Source organism: Peromyscus maniculatus, chromosome 15 (assembly GCF_049852395.1).
Source record: "Peromyscus maniculatus bairdii isolate BWxNUB_F1_BW_parent chromosome 15, HU_Pman_BW_mat_3.1, whole genome shotgun sequence".
NCBI classification, from domain to species: domain Eukaryota; kingdom Metazoa; phylum Chordata; class Mammalia; order Rodentia; family Cricetidae; genus Peromyscus; species Peromyscus maniculatus.
The window spans coordinates 28,572,998-28,594,946 of NC_134866.1; the positions used below are offsets into that span (position 1 = coordinate 28,572,998).

Sequence of the window (21,949 nt, forward strand, 5' to 3'; positions counted from 1 at the left end):
TACAGTTTCCGTTTCTTCCTGCAGACACTCACCACTCCAGACCTGGATTCAGGCAGCCACCACAGGAAACCCATGGCCTTGTTCTTTTCCAGAGAATTCTCCCTTCGTGATGACACACACTGGAGAATTGAAAACACAAATAGCTGTTTTCAAAACAACTGCTTGGTTTTCCCAAGGGCCCCATGGGTTAGCGTATAGACGGCTGTCCTATACAATGGCAGTTAGTGTGCCTGGCATTTCCCTTGACTGACTCACTGGCAAACAGGCCTATATCCACCTGCAGAAAGCGGATAGAAACATGAAGGAACTGAAAGACTTGAACAACGGAGGTGTTGGGGGAAGCCAAGTCTCAGAGAAAGACCTAACCGTTGCTTTGGGCAGGTAAGATCTAGCCATAAAGAAGCAGAAGCTTTTATGAATGAGGTCTGGGTTGTTTTTTCCTGTTCTTTGACCTAATAAAAGGGGGAATATGTTTGGAGTAAAAAGCCCAGAGCTCAATTGATAATAAAAGAGGTCCTATTTGTCAATTGTGGGTTCTGTGAGTTTACTGAGCACTGCCACCATTAATCCTCACAGCCACCACTGAGGTGGGCCGTATGACTGTGGTTTCCTCAGAGAGCCAGGAGACTGAGCTGAGGTTAAGCAATTGGTCTAAGGCAGTGGTTCTCACCTGTGGGTCGTGACCCCTTGGGGGTCACAAAACATATATCCTGCATGCCAGCTATTTACATTGATTCTTAACAGTAGCAAAATTACAGTTGTGGAGTCACAACAAAATAATCTCATGGTCTGGGGTCACCATGACATGAGGAACTGTATGGAAGAGTGGCAGCTTTCGGGGGGCTGGGAGCCGCTGCTCTAAGGTGACTTGGTTTGTTCTATATGGCATCTGTGATCTGAACTCATCTCTCTCTGCCCTTCATTATTGTAGCTCTCCTGTGGTTACTTTGGGATGGACTTGTTTTTCTGAGTTGCCTCTGTCTTTTGTCATAGAGTATGGCGTCTTCACAGATAAGGAAAGAACACTTAAGATGGCTGATTGGAGACTGTCAGAGCTATGGACAGATGTACATTTTTAAGGAAAGCTCTGTTCTGTGTAGAAACAAAGTCCACAGGATTTGTTTAAGTCAGAACAAGACTTAAAACTGTTTAGAGTTGAGTTAAGGATCCTTTGAGAATCCAGTATTTAGAAAGGAGAGTGGGCCCATCAGATTATCAGGAGAGAGAAATAATGAAAGTTTACTGTTCCCCAGATTTTTCAAATATCTTCACATCCTTGAAAGAAATCTCTAGTTCTAAGCTCTCGGCACAGTGGGGCAGATGACTGAGTGGTAAGTAAATGAAACATGTGCCTCACATCTGCCTCCTCTAAACAGCCATGAATCTAGAAGTCAAATGGGACATGGTGGGGACATGTTGGAATGTTCAGAACAAAATCAGACTATTGACTCAAGTCTGTAGGGCCATAGTTAGAGTCTGGTGAATGTCTCCTGCTGTCACAGAGGGCAGTACTTAAAGGTTTTCTGCCTTATGTGAAACAAAGCCATGTTTCCTTTTCTCCATCTATTCTAATATTTTACTCATTCATACCACAATCTTTGAGTATCTGTTTTGTGTGGGTACTAAGTGTCAGAATGCTTACTAGGAATAACACATACCACACCCTGTTCTCAGTGCTTGGAAATTGTATTTCATTCAGTCCTTGCCATAACCTATGAGGGTAGACATTCTTAATATTTTTATTTTACAGATAAGAAAATAAGGCACAGGAAGATTAACTCAAGGGGACAGAATGAGTTGAAGATCTTGGCTTATCATTGAAACATCTGATAGCCTATTTTCTGCACCATCCCATTATATTTGATGTGTATCAACTATCTAGTAAAGACAGATATCTAGTAATGCCTTTTTCCATTGAAGGGTAGAGACACTAAAGGCAAGATTGTCCAGGCCAAACAACTTGCTAACATCTTCCTCAAAGCTCTTGATGGGAGCCATTCTTAATGTCTGAAGAGCAAGAGAAATATTTTTGATTAAGAGAAACACATGTCTGGTTGATAGAAGAGATTATTGTTACAAAGAATGATTGGACATTCTAATCTAGTGCCTGTGCCCTTGGTCATGCACACTCATGAATGAGTGTGACAAGATGAATCTATCAGAAAGGCTAGCTTACAGACCTTTTGCTCTCTTCAGGTGCAAGTCACAAATAGGCAGCCCTGAGTTCTTTTTTATTGAGTCAAACTCAACTCTGTTGTCTAGGCCGTTCTCAAGTTTACAGAAATCCTCCTGCTTCTGCCTCATGAGTACTGGAAATATGGTTATGGGGCATCATATTTAGCCTAGAGTTTTGGGGGCTCACAAACCCAGAGGCTTTAAGCCTGAAGACCAGGAGCTTTATGATTTTAGAAGCCAGAAATCTGTAGTTCTTGTTGCTGCGGCAGAGACGTATTGCTCTGGGTTTGGAGCCCTGTCACCCTGCAGTAGATGGTATGGCATCTCCTGAGTCTCAGGAGTCAGGCTCTTCCCATTTTAAACATTGATAGCTCTCTAGATCTTTGCTTGAGGGTCTTGCAGTACCAGCTTTCAGAGTCTCTTACCTTCTATAATCTATAATCAGTTCTGAACCCTAGCTGTGCTCTCTGGAACTCTTTAGACACTTTGTGTGTGTGTGTGTGTGTGTGTGTGTGTGTGTGTGTGTGTGTGTGTGTGTGTGTGATAAGCAGTCTCAGGCTGAGTGTTACAGGGTCTTAGTGTCTTCTGTGAGAGCGATGAAGACTACAGGTGGGCAATAAAAGACAATTCTGGAGAAGCCTCTGTTGGCATCTAGCTTTGCAGCTCAAGATATTGCCCTACTGAGAAGCCTCTTGACTGACCTGAAAAAACATGAAAATGTGTCTGCTTGTAAGCCAGAAAAGGTGAATGGCATGCTTGTGCATAGCTTCTAATCCCATAGTCACAGCCTCACATGTACATGACTGCTAGTTCTACCAGTTATCAGTCTTACATATAAACCAATCATATGTGTTACACATGTGTGGCATGTAAGCATATCAATCACAAGCTTTCTGCTGAGTCCTTAGGGCTTGCGCTTTGTCCCACCTTCACTAATATTACACGATCCACAGGTTGTGTTTATGAGTAAGTTACCCCATCTTATGAATTCTGGGTGACATTTTTTATTTGCATTTTTATAAAAATTGTATCAGAATAAAAGTATCTTCATGGGTTAAGCAAATGGTGGTAGTCTGTGGGATCTTGTAGGCAAAATTCAGGATAATGGGAGTTTATTTAAAGCAACACTAGGTTTTGAGCCAACCATCCAGATGATTTGTCTATGAAGACAAATTCTTCTTGGAATTAATTCCTTATGTGTCTGCAAAGTAAGTGACCTCTGTGTGACTTTCTACCTTCTTTTCTTGTAGAGCCTCCTTGGCCATGCACAGGATGAACCTAGCTCTGGCATACTTTGAAAGGGCTATTGGCAACATCATCATTGCCAAGGGTCATGGCACATCAGAACTGATTAGTCTGTATGAAGAAATCGCTCAGATTGAGCAGCTGAGGAAGAACCATGAGCAGGCCATCCAGTATTTGCAGCAGGTTGGTTCTTTGGCAAGGTGGTCTTGTTTGGATCCAGACCCAGTTGCTTCTCATAACAAGGAGTTAAGATTGGTCCCTTTACCCTAGCATCCTAGCATAGAATTGCTTCTATGTTGTCTTAGTTAGGTTTTTTATTGCTATGAAGAGACACTATGACATATTTGTTCTGTGACCTGATTGGGAAATAACACAGCCCCTCCTAGGTCTCTCATCTCTGTCCGTGCTGGGAGGAAAACAAGCTTGAGCCTACCCCAAGAGGAAAAACTCATAGGGGCAGCCAAACTTGACTTGAAGAAGACCAAAAGGAAAGACTGGCAAGACAGATCAAAGGTATTTGCCAGGCAAATACCTGGTGACCAAAATTTGATCCCTGGAACCCATGGGAAAGTGGAAGGAAACAGCAGATTCCACAGACTAGCCCTCTGAGTTCCACATGTGTCTGTACATGTAGATGTGCATACATAAGCAAATAATAACAGTAGGGATAATAAATAATTTTTAATGTTTGGCCCATAGAGAGTAGCACTATTAGGAGGTGTGGCCTTGTTGAAGGAAGTGTGTCACTGTGGAGGTGGGCTCAAGCCACATGCAGTGTGACAGTTCATTTCCTGTTGCCTGTGGATCAAAATGTAGATTTCTCAGTTCCTTCTCTAGCAACATGTCTGCCTACATGCCACCACGCTTTCCACCATGACAGCAATGGGCTAGACCTCTGAACTGTAAGCCAACCCCAATTAGATGTTTTCTTTTATAAGAGCTGTCATGGTCATGGTGTCTCTTCACAGCAAGAGAATCCCTAACTAAGACAGAACTCTTATCTGAAAACCCATCGTATTTTGTTATGTCAGATGCCCTTTAAGTTCACTGAAATGAGTTTTATTTCCAAATCTAAAGTTAAACAAGTGGAAGTGTATCTCACGTAGGGGTAACTAATTGACAAGTACTCAGGGCAAACCAAAGCAAAGGAAGAGATATTGAGCCTATGTTATAAATACAATTTAAGGCACTTCCATTTAAAATGTGCTTAAACAGTTAGTTAAATTGACCTTTCTCTCTTCTGAACAAAATGCTGCAGTATGGTCAGAAGTCTGCTTTCCCCACAGATATCCTGGCATGCTGGATTCCGTACATGGAGAAAGTAGTAGCACAGCCCCACAGTCTTACGTTAAAAGCAAAGGAGCTAAGAAAGGTGCGGAGAACAATTTGACAACCCAGGATTACAAATACTAGGCAATGGAGAGCAGCATTAGAGGATCTGCTTTGGTGCCAGAGTTACTGCCAGAGAAAGACAAGGGTTTTGAATTCAAAGTTCTCAACACTGTGGTCAAGCCAGGCAGTAGTGGCGCACGTCTTTGATCCTAGCACTCAGGAGACCAAGGCAGGCAAATCTCTGAATTTGAGACCAGCCTGACTATACAGGAAGTTCCGGGACAGCCAGGACTACACAGAGAAACCCTGTCTTGGAAAAACCAAAAACCAAACAAACAAAAAAAAAACTGGTCAAATTAGAATGAAGAAAGTAATGAACATCAATGTTTATAGCAACACCAAAAAAATAAGAGTTAAAATTTATAGAATGTTTTTATCAAGTGCACTTGAGTATGTATTTCATTTAACCCACAAAGACCTTAAAAGTAGGTATCATTATTTTATCTCATTTTTAGGGATTAGAAAAGTGAAGCACAGAGTTATAACTGATTCAGCTGAAGTTATATGGCCAACAAGTGGCAAAGTAGAAATTTGAACCCAGAAAATCTGACCCAGGAGCTTCTAGTTTAAGGAACAGTATGCACACTTTGCACTGCCTGGCTTCATGGTGGGTGGGTGATGATAATCCCTTTAGCTCCTTGAGAGAGTTACAAGTCGTTATGCATAGGTGAGTCTGTCCTTGCTGGTAGCTATGGGACAGCTGATTTCACTCTTCTTTTCTCCTAAGTGACATACTTTCCATTTAAATACAGATATTTAGTAATACCACTAATAATTATTATTATTGTACACTTCTCTAATGGTTACTGAATTCCAGGTGATATTATAAACACTTTACATATATTAATCTATTTAACACTTACAGCAACTGTTTGTGACAAATTCTATTTTTATCATCTTTTCCTCCTATATTTGAAGAAGTTAAGGGACTATCCTCTGTCACGGTAAGTGTCAGCTAAGTAGGACTGGAGCTCTTGGACCCATGTTTTATGACTTTTTGATACTGAGCTCTCAAGATTCTGAGCTAATGTTATAGTTATGTTCTGCTATGAGACCTCGTAGAAGTAATGCAGCTAAGATTTAGTTAGAACTGACCATGTGATGCATCGCATCCAGTGTTTGCATATGCTGACTCTTTTAATCTTTCCTGAGCCCTAACCAGTAAGACCCATACATTCCTTTCTGTATAAGAAGGTGAAATCTCGGGTTGGGGATTTAGCTCAGTGGTAGAGCGCTTGCTTAGCAAGCACAAGGCCCTGGGTTCGGTCCTCAGCTCTGAGAAAAAAAAGTGAAATTTCTCGTTCAAGACCCACAAAAGTAAGTGACTGAGCTGGAACTCAGGCTCTGCTCTCATTTAATTCTGTGTCTAGCTGAGTTGGTTCCCAGTTAGCTAGTAATTCTGACAGTTGCTGAGAAATGCAGTGAAAGACTGTCACTGGGTACTGACCTTGTCATGGGTTTCTAGACTGTCACCAGGTACTGATTTTGACATGGTTTTTTTTTTTTCCAGGCCTATTCTATCTGTGTTTCTTCATTTTCTGAAGTCAGCCCCCAAACTGCTGAGGCGAGTGCTTTGCTAGCTAAAGCTTATGCCATGTCTGGAGAATCCCAGCACAGGGGTAGGTAGAGGAGGTGGCTTTGCATTTATCATCACTCCCCAGTGACATGAGAAGCAAACTGATGAATGATCCATAAATAAGAGATTATAGGTAGCTACTCATGTAATGGAAAGATAAAGCTAGTACAATTTTGCAAAAAAAATCAATTCCATAATTACACATGAGGTCACAACTGGAAATATCTTCCCAAATTAATGGAGCACTAAAACCAACTATTTTCTATTTCCTGTACTCCTTAGAATATCTGCCCCATTTACCTTTCTAAACTGTAGAGATCACACACACTGTATTCGTGGCTTACCATATGGACTCAGTAGAAGGGGAGGCATCAGCTCCTCCTCTCTCCCTGCACTCAATCTTAACTCCCTTCTTCCAGCTTTACAAGAGAGAATGATGTAGCAGTTAGAATTTCCAGGACCTGTATTCAAAGATAATGGACTAGGATTTCTAGAGGGAAGCTAAGTGTTTGTTGAGTGTCTCCTCCAGCAAGACTCCTCTGTCCAGCAAGGTGGTCGGTGTGAAACTGGGTGGCAGACAGATGGCTGAACGGGTGAGGGAGGCAGGATTGGCTTGAGCAGCCTGACGGATGCCGGAGTCGATTAAAGGGACTTTTCTCTGTCTTGGCTTCACAGACGATGGGGTGGGGTCTGCCCTGTCGGAGGAATTTGGGATTTGTGCAGAATGTAAAATGTCTTTCCCTAGCCAGGTGGCAGTGGCCCACACCTTTAATCCCAGCACTCAGGAGGCAGAGGCAGGTGGATCTCTGTGAGTTCGAGGCCAGCCTGGCATACAAAGTGAGCTACACAAACACTGTCTCGAAAAACCAAAAATAAATAAATAAATAAATAAAAATAAAAGATGTCAAAAATGTACATTGGAAAAAGAAACAGTCTTTTCAAAATAAGGTGCCAGAATTACTGGATTACTACATGTAAAAGCTTGGAACTCAACCTTATCTCTTATCCTGTAAGAAAATCACAATATAAGACCTAAAATTCTCAAACTAATAGAGGTGTAAGTAGGGAAACCCTTCAGGATATTGGTGTAGTAAGCACTTTCTGAGAGTGACTGCAGTCACTCAGGAACAGCACCAACAACTGACCAATGAGATTTCATGACATTAAAACATTGCACAATAGAAGAAAAGATTGAAGAGGCAGCCTTCAACACAGGAGGAAGTCTTTGCTAGCTCCACATCTGAGTAATACCTGGAACATAAAAAGGACTAAAACAAACAAAACAACAACCCAAACAAACCAGTCAATAAATGAGATAGTGAAATGAGCAAACAGTTCTCAGAAGAAGAAAGGGTAACAACGGTGGTGGTGGTGGTGGTGGTGGTGGTGGTGGTGGTGGTGGTGGTGGTGGTGGTGGTGGTGGTGGTGGAGGTGGTGGAGTGGTGGGCATAGCTGCTTCCAGATGGCCAGTAAACACAAAACCATGTTCAGCATCAGTACCAATCAGAGACGAGCACACAGAGGTGAAGTTGAGATTCCATCACCCCAGTCAGAAGTCACAGGAAAGCAGGCTTATGTGACCCCAGTGAAATCACATATTTTCAAATGTGTATCTTCAGGCCTTATTAAACTAAATTAAACTCCAGCTAGATTAAAACTTTACCATCAAAACTGAAAATAAAAATTTTGATGGATGAAACTTTATAATAGCAGTTTTAAAATAGAAAGAACTAAAATTAAACTCAGAGAAAGGACTTTCTATGCACACATAAAGGTATACAGTGAAAGATGCTGAAAATTTTCATTACAAAAGATCTAAAACCATGTCTATCAAGCAAACAAGAAAAAATGCTGATGAGGATGTAGACAAAAGCAAATCTTGAACAGTGCTGGTGGGAATGTGAACAGAGATATTTGCATATACATTGGTGTTTGTTTCAGCCCTATTCATAATAGCTAAGTTCTGAAACTACCTGGGTGTCCATTGACTGGAATGGATAAAATAGATACACAATGAAATGTTTTTAGCCATAAAAAAGAATGAAGTTGTGTCATGTGCAGGAAAATAGATATAACTAGAGGTGATCATATGATATGGATTTTATGTGTTTTCTCATGGAGTCATAAAATATGTACAGATGACATAAACGTTGAAACAAAACTGTCAAGGAAAACAAAGGTGGATGCTGGGAGGGTGGCAGGAGATATTAGCCACACATCTCATAGCTGCGACAAAATGCCTGAGGGAAGGAGTGAAGGAAGAGTCTGTTTTGGCTTACAGTTCCGGGGAGTGCATTCCATCCGAGAAGAGAGTGCATGGTGCAATGATGCCGATGACCAGATGCAGCTGGTTTAAGTTCAGGAAGCAGCACACTGATGAGGGCCTGTCCTTGGCTCCCCTTCTCCTTTTAATCCATCCCAGACCTCGGCCCACAGAGTGACACTGGCCATACTTAAAGCCGGTCTTCTTATTTCAGTTAATTCCTCACAGACTTGTCCAGAGATCTGTTCCCATAGTGATTCTAAATCACAGGAAGTTAACAACCAAGAATAGTGCCATATGAGGCATTAGGACTGGAAATGTGATATGAAATATATCACATTTCATATAGATGTGAATGAAAGAAGTCTTATGTAACCCAGTACAATAAAATAAAAAACTTTTGGAAATTGTATATATTCAAGTTTTAACTTCAGCTAGATTAAAACTTCATGCATCAAAACTGAGAATAAAAATTAGCCATGAAAAAATACAGTTCTGGAAAGGAAAAAAAAAATTAAACTTAAGCCAAATGATTTTTTAAGCATACATAAAGGTATAGTATGAAAAAAGAGATTAAATTTTAATTACAAAAGGACCTGAAACTATGTCTGTAAACAGAATTTAAAAGTCATCCAGGATGAACAAGTAGCTTAATAGATTCATATGGATAAAAATAATTTTTTGTTTTTTTGTTTTTGAGACAGGGTTTCTCTGTGTAGCTTTGGAGCCTTTCCTGAAACTCACTCTGTAGCCCAGGCTGGCCTTGAACTCATAGAGGTCTACCTGCCTCTGCCTCCCAAGTGCTGGGATTAAAGGCATGCTCCAGCACTGCCCGGCTAAAAATAAATGTGTAGTTAACCTTCCTAAGAAAGAAATTTCCAGGAGCCGACAATATCATTGTGGAATTCTATGTAGCATTTAAAGAATAATACCAATTCAACATAATCTCCACAACATAAGGATGCTCTGGAGGAAGGAAGGTTGGAGAAGGATGGAGAAAGGAGGAAGAATGATGGAATGACTTGTCAGATAAAGGTGCTTGTGACCATGTCTTGAAGCTTGAATTCAGTTCCTCAAACCCACATGGTAGAAGGAAAGAACTGACCTCTGAAGGCTGTGCTCTGATCTCTATGTGCACACCATGGCACATGAATACCATCCTTACTACCCTCCATGTGCACTCACAAAAATAAAATTTAAGATGTATTAAAAAAAAACGAGGGTGCTGGGTGGTGGTGGTGGCGGTGGCGGCGGCGGCGGCGGCGGCGGCGGCGGCGGCGGTGGCGGCGGCGGCGCACACCTTTAATCCCAGTACTTGGGAGGCAGAGCCAGGTGGATCTCTGTGAGTTCGAGGCCAGCCTGGTCTACAGAGCGAGATCCAGGACAGACTCCAAAACTACACAGAGAAACCCTGGCTTGAAAAATCAAAACAAAACAAAAAAATAAAAATGAGGGACTTTCAGCTCCTTCCTTTCCAGAGCCAGCCACATCTTCTTGTGTAGTGCTAGCCTCGTCCCCGAGACACGACGGTGAATCGAATAATGAACAGATTTGGCCATATTGGGCACTGGGTCACTAAGGCTGCCGTCAGCTCTGATGAAGTGGATATTGTCATCAGTGATGCCTTTATTAACATCAATTATATAGTCTTCCTATTCCAGTATTATTCTACACACAGCAAGTTCCAAAGCATAGTCAAATCTGAGAAAAGGAAACATGTCATGGGAAGGCCATTTCTATCTTCCAGGAGTGAAATCCTGCCAACATCCAATAAGGCAGTTGTACAGTCTACTGGAGTCTTCACAACCATGAAGAAGTTTGGGGCCCACTGGCGGGATCTGGCCCTTGGATCTTCTGATGTTGCCCCCAAGTTTGTGATGGGTATGGGCCACAAGAACCATGACAACCCACTCAAGGTCATGAACAATGCCTTCTTTGCTGTCAGTTGCCTAGTTCCCACCCAGCCAAGGTCATCCCTGATGACTCTGGCATAATTGATGGACTCATGGCTGCATTCCATGCCATCACCGCCACCAAGAAGATGGTGAAGAGCCCCTCTGGGAAACTGGAATGATGGCCGTGGGGCTACCCAAAACATCATCCCTGCATCTGTCAAGGCCGTGGGCAATGTTATCTCAGAGCTAAAAGGAAGGTCACTAATAGTCTCCTGCATTCTTACTCTCAATGTGTCTGTCATGGATCTGACATTTCCACTAGAGCAAACTGCTGAATATGATGACACCAAGAAGGTGAGAACACACTGCAGAGCAGGCGCTATGCCCAAGAGTAGTTGGCTAGTACAAAATGCACCCATGGCTTTTTTGTGTGTTTTGTTTTTATTTTAGTGTTTTTTGCTTTTTGAGAGAGAGAGAAAAAAAAAACAAGCATGAAGTTGGAAGTTGGGTGGTAGGGAGATGGGGAAGAGAGGAGGACCTGGAAGGAGTTGAGGGAGGGGAAATATGAACAAAATAGATTGTGTGAAAAATTTTAAATAATAAAGAGGGTGGTAAAGCTGGCACTGGAGGGCCCCTATATCAGTTAGGGCTTCTAACCATCCCAGCCCCTTCAAGGCATCCTGAGCTATACCAAGGATCAGACTGTCTCCTGTAACTTTCAACAGTAACACCCATTCTTCCATCTTTAATGCTGGAATTGCCTTCAAGGACCTGTTTGTCAAGCTCATTTTCTCCTTTATATTCTTACCACAATAAGTGGTGAACTCATAATCTACATGGTCACTAAGGAATAAGAAGCCCTGGACCACCTACCCTAGAAAGCACTTGAGAGGAAGAGAGTGGCCCTCAGCTTCTGGGAAGTCCCTGACCCAATTCAACACCTAATGCACTGAGCAGCCTCCTCACAGTTTCCATCTTGACCACCAGAAAAAGGGGCGAAGTTTAGGAAGTCCTACTCTCCAATTTCACCAGTAAAATTCACTGCACCAAGCTCCCTCCCACCACCACATACATACAAAAAAATAACATAAGAGAATGCTTCTTATTTTTATGATATCATCATAATTATATTACAGGGGAAAAACAAATCAGTACTTTCAGATATGTACTATAGAACATTCTTGATGAAATACATAGCTGATAAATACTATGCCATAAACAACCAAAAGTTCCTCCTAAAGAATTCCAGGCTCATTCAATATTCAACTTTCAATCAATATAGCATACAAATAGACTAAAAATGAGAAGCATATAATTTGTATCAATTGCTTCAGAAAAAAATTATACAAAATTTAAAACCCATTCATGATGAAAGGGAACCTCCTTAATTCATAAATGTATGTATTAAGCAGTTAATATCCTGTTTAATGGCAAAAGACTATTTCCACCTTAAGATCACTCAGCAAGGCAAGGATCTTTAATTCATAACTCTTATGTGACATAGTACTACAAGTCTTAGTTGAAGTAATAAGGCAAGAAAAACTTAGGAATAAAACTTGGGAAAGAATATTAGGAAATTTAGGAAAGAATGTTTGCTATTTGCAAACAATGTATTATCTCTGAAGAAAATTTTAACACAGATATGGTACTTCTTGACTCCATAAGTTTAAGCTTATCAAGGTCTCCAAATGAAATCAGAGCTGATCTAAATAAATGCAGACACATCCTGTATGTGGAATAGAAGACTTAAGACAATAAAGGGGGTCAACTTTCCAGACATGATCTAAGAACTTTAATTATAGTCATTGTCCCAGCAGGAATTTTTATAAATAAAGATAAGACTCTAAAATACATCTGGAGAATCAAAGATCAAAGAAGCTACAATAGCTAAGTCCATTTTGAAAATTAAGGGTATAGTTAGAGGATGATAACTAATACAATAAAGCTTCAATAATCAAGAGAGTATGGTAACACAAAGATCAGAATTACTACAACATAACTCAGAGTCCAGAGATAGACCTATATAAATATGACCTGTTAACTTTTGATAAAGGTACAAAGGAAATTCAATATGAAAAGGATAATCCTCTAAGTATTAAGACAATTGGACAATCACATAAAAATAAGTTAGAATTTTTGCTTTTTTCTATCATACACAAGCACTGACTCATAGTCCCATGTCCTAATGTAATAACAACTAAAGTTTATATAGAAAGACAGACAAAAGAGATAAAAATTAAATACAAATGGTCAATAATCATGAAAAAAGTATTAACCAAAAGTAAATAAATAGTGGCAAGCTATGGTACTTCAATGCCTGTAATGTCAAAACTCGGGATGCTGAGAAAGAAGGACTATGAGTTTGAGATCAGTCTGGCCTGCATGGTGGGAAGAGAGGGAGAAGAGGGAGAGAGAGAGAGACAGAGAACTGGAGATATGCTTTTTTCCCTATTGAAGTCTTAAATGATGATGATAGGCTTGGTGACAGCAATTTGATTCAAACTCTGGATAATAACTTGTCAGGGTGTTGCACATCCTGGTGTACATATCTTCTTTTCAAAATTTTATGTATATGTCTATGTGCAGGTATGTGCATGTGAGTGCAAGTGCTCTTGAGGCCAGAGATGTCAGATCCCTCAGTGACTGAAGTCACAGGCAGTTGTGAGCTGCCCAGTTTGGATGCTGGGAACTGAACTCTGGTCCCTAGAAGAGCAGCACAGGCCCTTCACTGCTGAGCCATCTCTCGACGCCCTCAAAGTATGTATATCTTTAGAACAGCAGTGAGATCAAGTTTTCACTTAGCCTGTGTAAGATTTTATTTAATTTTACTTATCAATTTTACTTATTTATTTAAAAAGGAGGATTTAAAAGTTAGATGATAGGCTAGATGCCGCCTCTATGTGTCCTGGTGAAGGACAAAACATAGGAAAAAATAGATTTTATTTCAAGCAGAGAAAGAAAGAAAAAAAGAAAGAGCTACAGAAACTCACAAAGGAAGCGAAAGGAAACCCGAAAGGCACAAGGAAGAAGATCAGAGATGCAGAGTTGCTGAATTGCAGCTCCAGCTCACCACCAATAAAGAGACACACCACAGCTGGCTGGATTTAAAAGAAGACCAAGACACATACCTCATTGGTAGTCTTAGTTAGGGTTTCTGTTGCTGTGAGCAAAGCAACTTGGGGTCGAGTTTATTTTGCTTATATTTCTACATTATAATCCGTCATCAAAGGCAGTCAGAGCAGGAAAGTGGAGGCAAGAACTGAAGCAGAGGCGATGGAGGGGAGCTGCTTACTAGGTTACTCCTCTTGAGTTGCTCAGCCTGCTTTCTTGCAGCAACCCATGACCTCCATCCCAGGGGTGGAACCACCCACAATGGGCTGGGTCCTCCCTCATCAATTACTAATTAGAAAATGTACCACAGGCTTGCCCACAAGCCAATCTGTTGGGGAAAATTTTTTTTCCTTTTTTCCAAAATGACTCTAGTTTGTTGTCAAGTTGATATAAAAGCTAGCCAACTGGAAAAGACATCCACATACCGGGAGTCAAAGGATGGAAAACAATCTATCAAGTGGATATAAGACAAAACTAAGCTTACAAAGCTATTCTGGTGTCTGATAGAGTAGACTTCAAACTTAAAATATAAGAAATAAAGAAGACCACAAAGTACTAGTAAAAGGAATGATAATCAAAAAGATCTAACAATGATAAATAAATTACACACACACACACACACACACACACACACACACACACACACACACACACACAATGGTAGGGCTCCCAATTTGATAATCTCTAACAAAGGTAAAAAAGTTCAGATAAGTCCTCAGATAATAACAACGGGCGGTTTCATCTCTAAATGGGTCATCCATATTAAAAGAAAAGAAACCAGTTAAAATACATCACTGTTCAAATGGACTTAACAGATACCCACAAATATATCTATAAAAATTCTTTGCAGCAGCCAATTTAACCTTCTATGAAACAGAACACATTCTAGGCCACAAGTCAAGCTCCATCATATTTTCTTGGATCTTATCTGATCGTATCTCACCAAAACTAGGAATCAACAGCAAGAAAAACAGAAATATATGGAGGCTGAACATCGAGTAAACCAAGAAACAATTAAAACTAATTTCTGGAATCAAATGAAAGTGAAAGTACAAATTACCAGAATCTTTTGTGATACAGCTAAGGCAGTTCCCGAGGAACATTTGTGCTCAAGGGTCCTTACGTTTAAAAACCGGAGGCCAGGTGCGGTGGCATATGCCTTTAATCCCAGCACCAAGGAAGCAGAGGCAAATGGTTTCCAGGGATTCTGGGGACAGCTTGGTCTACATAGTAAGTTCTAGGACATCCAGGGCTATGTAGAGAGACCCTGTCTCTAGTTAATTAATTATTAATATAAGACAAAATCTGAATGCTCTTAAATGACATAATGCTGCACCTCCAAGTCATATAAGAACCAGAACAATCCACACTAAAATCTATAGATGGCAAGATATAATACATGTTCAGCAGAAATTAATAAATTGTCATTAAAAGAACAGTATAAAGAATCAATCATACAAAGGGTTAGTTCTTTGAAAACTAAACAAGATTGAAAAACCTTTGGTCAAACTAAGCAAAAGAAAGAGGGGACCCAGACAAATACCACTGAAGATGAAAAGGGAGAAGTTAGTACAGAGTTCATTGAAATTCAGATAATTACCAGGAAATACTTTGAAAACCTGCAATTCAAAAACAAAACCCCTAGAAAATCCAGAAGTGGACAAATTTCTAGGTGCATGTGACTTATCAAAGTTAAATCAAAAGAATATAAACTGCTTAATTAATTCCACAATAAAAAATTGAAGCATTAATAAAAAGCGTCCAACAAAGAAAGCCTAGGACTGGTTGAATTCACTGCTGGTAACTAACACCACAGCTTCTCAACTGTTAGAGACAATGGAAACATTTGAATACTGACAAGCTCATTTATGAAGCTAGCACTATCCTGATCCCAATGCGAAATAAGGGAACAGTAACAAAAAGGAAAACTAGACAAATTTCCCTGAGGAACACAGATACAAAAATTTTTCCATAGAATTATTGCAAATCGGCTTCAAGGATACATTAAGAACATGTTGGAGCCGGGCGTTGGTGGCGCACACCTTTAATCCCAGCACTCGGGAGGCAGAGGCAGGCGGATCTCTGTGAGTTTGAGGCCAGCCTGGGCTACCAAGTGAGCTCCAGGAAAGGCGCAAAGCTACACAGAGAAACCCTGTCTCGAAAAACCAAAAAAAAAAAAAAAAAAAAGAACATGTTGGTTTGATTCCAGGGAAGAAAGGTTGAATCAAGATATGGAACTGCTATACAGTAAATAAAATGAAGCACGTAAATAGAAGACAGAAATCTCACAATCATCTCTACCAGTGCAGAAAAGGTCCTCAAAAAAGTTGTGTTCCTTCTTGATAAAAGACTATGAGAACTAAGAATAGAAGGAACATGGTTGAACACAATAAGGCTATATATGACAAATCCATAGCCAGCATTATAACAAATAAGAGAAACAGCCCATTTCCTCTAAAGTCAGGAATGAGCCGAGGGTATCCACTCTCTTGGCTTTTATTAAATTATAGAGTTCAAAGTCTTAACTAGATCAATAGAATGAGAGAGAGAGAGGGAGAGAGAGAGAGAGGGAGAGAGAGAGAGAGGGAGAGAGAGAGAGAGGGAGAGAGAGAGAGGGAGAGAGAGAGAGAGAAGAGAGGAAGGATACAAATAGGAAAAAAGTTAAAATTTCTCTATTCATAGATGACATGGTGCTGTACTTAAAATACACTGAAGATTCCCCTTTCAAACTCTCAGACATGATAGCAAAGTAGTAGAATACAAAATCAACATAGAAAATCAATATGTCAATAACAAGAGAAGTCATGGGGTGGGGAATTCTATTCACAGACACTTTTTAAAAAGCCAGCAACTCAGAATAAACTTAACTGTGAAGGTGAAGGATCTCTACAAAGAAAAAATTTGAACACTGAAAAAACAAAGCCAAAGCAAACACTAAAAGGTGCTTAAAACCTCCCATGTTCATGGATTGACAAAGTAATTTTGTGAAAGGGATTATATTAGTGAAAGTAATGCACAGACTCAGCGCAATCCTCACTAAAATCCCGATGGTATACTTTATAGCACAAGGGGAGGGGGTCCTAAAATTCACGTGGAAATACAAAAGACCTTAAACAACTAAGGCAGTCCTTACTAGAAAGAGTCATGTTGTAGGTATCACAAACCTGATCTCAAAATACATACAGATCCCAGAAACTAAAACAGCATTGTGCTGGCGCAAAAAGAGGGCGCAAAGGAACAGAAAAATCGCTGAAGAAAAACTACACAGCTCCAGTCAGTTAATTTTTGACAAAAGAGTCAAGAACATACATTGCCGGGGGAAATGAAAATGACAAATGATGCTGGGGGAACTGCTGGTCAGCGTGTAGAAATAGTGAAATAGAAGGTAGCATGGCCGCCTGTACACACTGAGCCTTGGTCAGAGCCCTGGCACCTCACGAAACCGGCACAGTGCTGTGCATCCTCTATCCAGCACTCAGAAGCTTGAACCGAAAGTTCAAGGTCATCCTGTGCTACGTAGAGAGTTTGCAGCCAGCCTGGGATACGCAATGTCCTGCTTCATGGAAAGAAAAGAAAGGGAGTCCTGTCTCCTATCCTGAACAAAGATGAATTTATAATGGGTCAAAGACCTAGACATAGGACCTGGTCTTGAAACTGCTTATGGAAAACATGGGAAACACTTCAAGATATAGGTATAGTCAAGGACTTTCTGAAAATAACTGTAATAGCACAGGAAACAACCCCGTCACTGACAAATGGAATAGCATGACATTAGAAGGCTTCTTACAGCAAATAAAATAACTATCAGAGTGGAGAGATAGCCTGCCAAAGGGGATAAAATATATAAGATATACATTAGATATAAGATTAATATAAATTAAAGAACTACAGAAATTAAACACAAAAAAACACACCCAAATCAATCAATGAATGTTTTAATAAATTTAAATAGTTCTCAAAAGAAGAAATAAAATGGTCAATATTTGAAATTAAGAAAATGCAAATTAAAATTGATTTGAGATTCTGACACACCCCAGTAAGAATGGCTTTTATCAGAAAATGAGCAAACAAAAAAAAACGCTGGCCAGGATGTGTGAAAAGAACCTCTATAGTGAGAACGTAAAACTTGCAAAGCCTCTCTGGAAATCAGCATAAAGTTCTAAAAAAAAAAAAAAAAACTAAAATAGAACTTCCATATGACCCAGCTATACCACTCTTAGGTGTATAACCAAAGACGTTTAAGTCAGTATACCAGAGACATTTGCATATCCTTGTTCATTGCTGCACTTGTTCATAATAACCAGTGTACTGGCTGGTTTTGTGTGTCAACTTGACACAAGCTAGAGTTATCGGAGGAAAGAGCCTCGGCTGAGGAAATGCCTCCTTGAGATCCAGCTGTAAGGCATTTTCTTATTTAGTGGTCAATTGGGGAGGGCAGCCCATGGTGGGTGGTGCCTTCTCTGGGCTGGGGGACCTGGGTTCTATAAGAAGGTGGGCTGAGCAAGCCATGGGAAGCAAGCCAATGAGCAGCACTCTTCCATGGCCTCTGCATCAGCTCCTGTCTCTAGGATCCTGTCCTGTTTGAGTCCCTGTCCTGACTTCCTTCAGTGATGAACAGCAATGCTGAAGTGTAAGCCTATAGACCCCTTCCTCCCCAATTTGCTCTTTGGTCATAATGGTCTGTTGCAGCAATAGAAACCCTAACAAGACAGCCAGGAAAAGAAACCATCCTAGATGTTCTTTACATGTATAGAGAAGCCAGAGAACAACTTGCAGGAGTTCTCCTTCCATCGTGTGGGATGTTGGGGTTGAATTCGGTTCCTCGGGCTTGACCATGGTGCCGTGGTCACTGAGCCACCTCACTGGCTTCATTAATAGCAAGAAAGTATAAGCTTTCCAACTAAGGACAGGATTAAGGCAGAGGTGATCTTCCCTCAACACTCCTTTTTAACATCATATTAGAAGTCCTAATGCAATAGAACAAGAAAAGGAGAAATGTGCTATTTAGGAATAAGAACTAAAACCTTTATTTGAAGATGATCTGATGATCTAATTTGGAAAACTAAAAAAATCCTCATCGTCATCATCATCATCAACTCTCCTGAAACTAATGGACTATAGATAATATGCAGAATTCTAGGTTAATATACAAAAAATCCAGTCACTGTGATTACGACAAAAACAGACAAGTGGAATTTCTAATTAAGATGAAAGGATCAGCCAGGCGGTGGTGGCACACACCTTTAATCCCAGCACTCGGGAGGCAGAGCCAGGTGGATCTCTGTGACTTCGAGGCCAGCCTGGGCTACCAAGTGAGTTCCAGGAGAGGCACAAAGCTACACAGAGAAACCCTGTCTCGAAAAACAACAACAAAAAAATGAAAGGATCATTTCTATTGGCAACCCAATAAATAAATAATTATAATTCTAACAAAAAAAATGTGAGAAATGTCTAGAACAAAATTTTTAAACCTGAAGAAAAATAAAACCAAGTAACTAAGAGATATTTCATGTGCATGGATAAGAACATTCATTATTTTTTAGATATCAGTTCTTCCTAACAGACTGAATCCTATTCTAAGCAAAATACCAGCAGGTTACTTTGTGTACACTGAGAAACTGAACTGTATGTGGGGCGGCCAATCTCCCGATAGCCAGCGCAACACTGGAAGAGGAGCAGACTGACTGTAAGTTTACAGTGACCAAGACAACATAGAACAGGCAAAAGTTCCCATTATTTTATACATTTTTATATATTGACTATGTAAGCAAAAACTGTATTTGGAATAAAAGACGTTAAAAGTAAATGAAAGGTTCTCCCCCCACCCACCACCACCACCACTGAAGAAAGCCTTTGGGACTAAGAAAACACAATTATAGCAAGCCCATAGAAAGACGCTATGAAGACAAGAAGCCAAAGCCCAGCTTTTCCTTCAGGGCTGGGTTTTATGTGCTCGTTTTAGTTTTCTTTCTCTTTTAAGTCTCTGAAGGGTCTTCAACCCTTAATTTAAGGTTGGTCAGTGTAAAGAGAGACAAGATGGCTAACTGGCCCACAACTGTTGTGTAAACAAGTCCTGATCCAGACTTGAACTTGTTGTTGAGCCATCAGTGGGGGTGGGGGTGGGGGTGGGGGTGGGGGTGGGGGTGAGGGTGGGGGTGGGGGCCCTCCTGGCAGGAGGAAAAAGCCCACAAGTCATTTGTTCGAGGCAGCATGGCCAGTTGCAATCTAGGCTGGCCTGGAATTCCTTCTGTAGTCCAGGCTGGCCTAAAACTCATGGCAGTCTTTCCTGCCTCAGCCCCTTGACTGCTGGAATTATAGGAGTGAGCTACCATATTCTGGCTACAACAGTAAATTTTTAAACAGAAAAAATTGCCAAATCATATCTCTGTATGCATACATACACTTATGTGTATACATTAAAGATATATAATGAATACATATATAGTATATATAAACACAAAATATCAAAGTTTTCGCTGAAACATAGTCTTTCAATGTACCTGGAAGTCTAATATGGTAATTATTTTGGTCTTTAGGATAACAGAACTATTTGGACTGATGCACCTTCCCCCTCTTTGAAATCCATGCACCCATTTCATCATAAGACTATCATCTAATTCTAGCCAATCTTGTCATGGACTTTTTGAGGGTCTCTGTGAAACCTGAGATAAGAGCAGGCACACACTTTAAGCATGAAAATGTCAAGGGAGCCCAAGCTGATGATAGACATCTACAAAGGCTTGAAGTTTGCTTTAAATAATCCTCTCCATTTTTCCAGATGCAGTTGAGATTTATTTCATAAGAAGTATTAGTACATATCAAACATTGGGCTCTAAAGATTATGAAACTCTCACCGCTATTGAAGACTTTTGTACATGGCTCATCCAAAATGGCGAAAAACAGGTAAAGGTTACCAAGTCATAAACATGATTCCTATTTTATTTGTTAGCTATAGATGGCCTTTTTGTCTCACAGTTCAGAAACTAGAGATCACACAAGTCTCAGATGAAGCTGAGTGCCACACATAGAACTGCTGTTGCTTACAGTATTGATATAATAATTTGCTTTTGCTGTGAAGTCCTTCAAATCCACAACAGTTTAAGCTCTACCTTTATAAGTTTACTAATTTGAATCAAAATTAGCCACCACCTTTGGATCGATCTAACTGAAATGAATGATAAACGGTGCTGTTGACGGTGCTGGTTACCGGAGGAAAGGTCACCGTCACAACAGAACCCAGTATTAGTTTCAGAGTTTTATTAGGAGGAAGGGGATGGGGGGGAGGCACGTGCAGAGGGCAGAGGGAAAGATAGTGGGGAGGGGGAGAGAGAGAAGAGCAGAAAGGGGAGGGGGCCTGCATCCGGCTCTTTAAGGGCTCCTGACGAAGTGGGTTTATGGAGCTACACCATGCATGTGCTGATTGTGTGACCAAGTAGTTGTCAGCGCTCACTGATGTCGTAAGACACAAGACCCTTTGCTTAACTCCTGAACTGCGCGTGTGTGGTCATGTAGCTGGAGTGAGGGCGGAATTCTAACACTAACTGCTTTAGTTTCTGTTTTTTGTTTTTTATTTTTCATGGTGGTATTTCCCTTTCAGTCTGACCTTCATCCCTTACTAGCCACAATCTCATCTTTAAAAGTTATGTAAAATATCTTAGGTGCTATCCTAGTTATCATTTCTTTCTTTCTTTTTTTTCATTATTTATTTATTTATTTATTTATTATTTATTTTTTATTTATTTATTTATTTATTTATTTATTTATTTATTTATTTATTTTATTTTTCGAGACAGGGTTTCTCTGTGTAGCTTTGCCCCTTTCCTGGAACTCACTTGGTAGCCTAGGCTGGCCTTGAACTCACAGAGATCCGCCTGGCTCTGCCTCCCCAGTGCTGGGATTAAAGACGTGTGCCACCACCGCCCGGCTTCTAGTTATCTTTTCTAGTGCTGTGATGAAACACCAAGACCATATAAAACTTTGGGAAGGAAAAGGTTTATTTCAGCTTAAAGTTCAACATCACAGTCCATCAGTGTGGGAAGTTTGTAGCATGAATCTTAAAAGTTCTTATTAATAAAATCAAACCTGAGGCCAGTTATTGGGGTGAAATCTGGAAGATCAGAGAGACAGAACAAGCCACAGCTAACCTCACCTGGCCAACTTCTCAGCTGGTCATGTTTCCTCAGACTGGAAGCTTCTGTGTCCTCATCCCAATGGCTCTCAGCTGAACTGTGCTGCTCAAAACCTAAAAGCTCAAGCAGCCAAATGCTTAACCAGGCCAAATGCTGCTAGTTT

At 40.5% G+C, this 21,949-nt stretch overlaps 1 protein-coding gene across 3 annotated transcripts in view; it reads left to right on the forward strand.

The window, feature by feature from the left end:
* Ttc23l (tetratricopeptide repeat domain 23 like) overlaps positions 1 to 21,949 on the forward strand; it is a 70,151-nt gene that overhangs the window by 22,177 nt on the left and 26,025 nt on the right. For all 3 annotated transcript variants that reach the window (XM_076551759.1, XM_006991370.4, XM_076551760.1), the window contains exons 6-9: positions 256 to 381; positions 3,426 to 3,603; positions 6,323 to 6,431; positions 20,436 to 20,560. In XM_076551759.1, the coding sequence (XP_076407874.1) occupies positions 256 to 381; positions 3,426 to 3,603; positions 6,323 to 6,431; positions 20,436 to 20,560 (538 nt within the window). The remainder of the gene's footprint in view (positions 1 to 255; positions 382 to 3,425; positions 3,604 to 6,322; positions 6,432 to 20,435; positions 20,561 to 21,949) is intronic.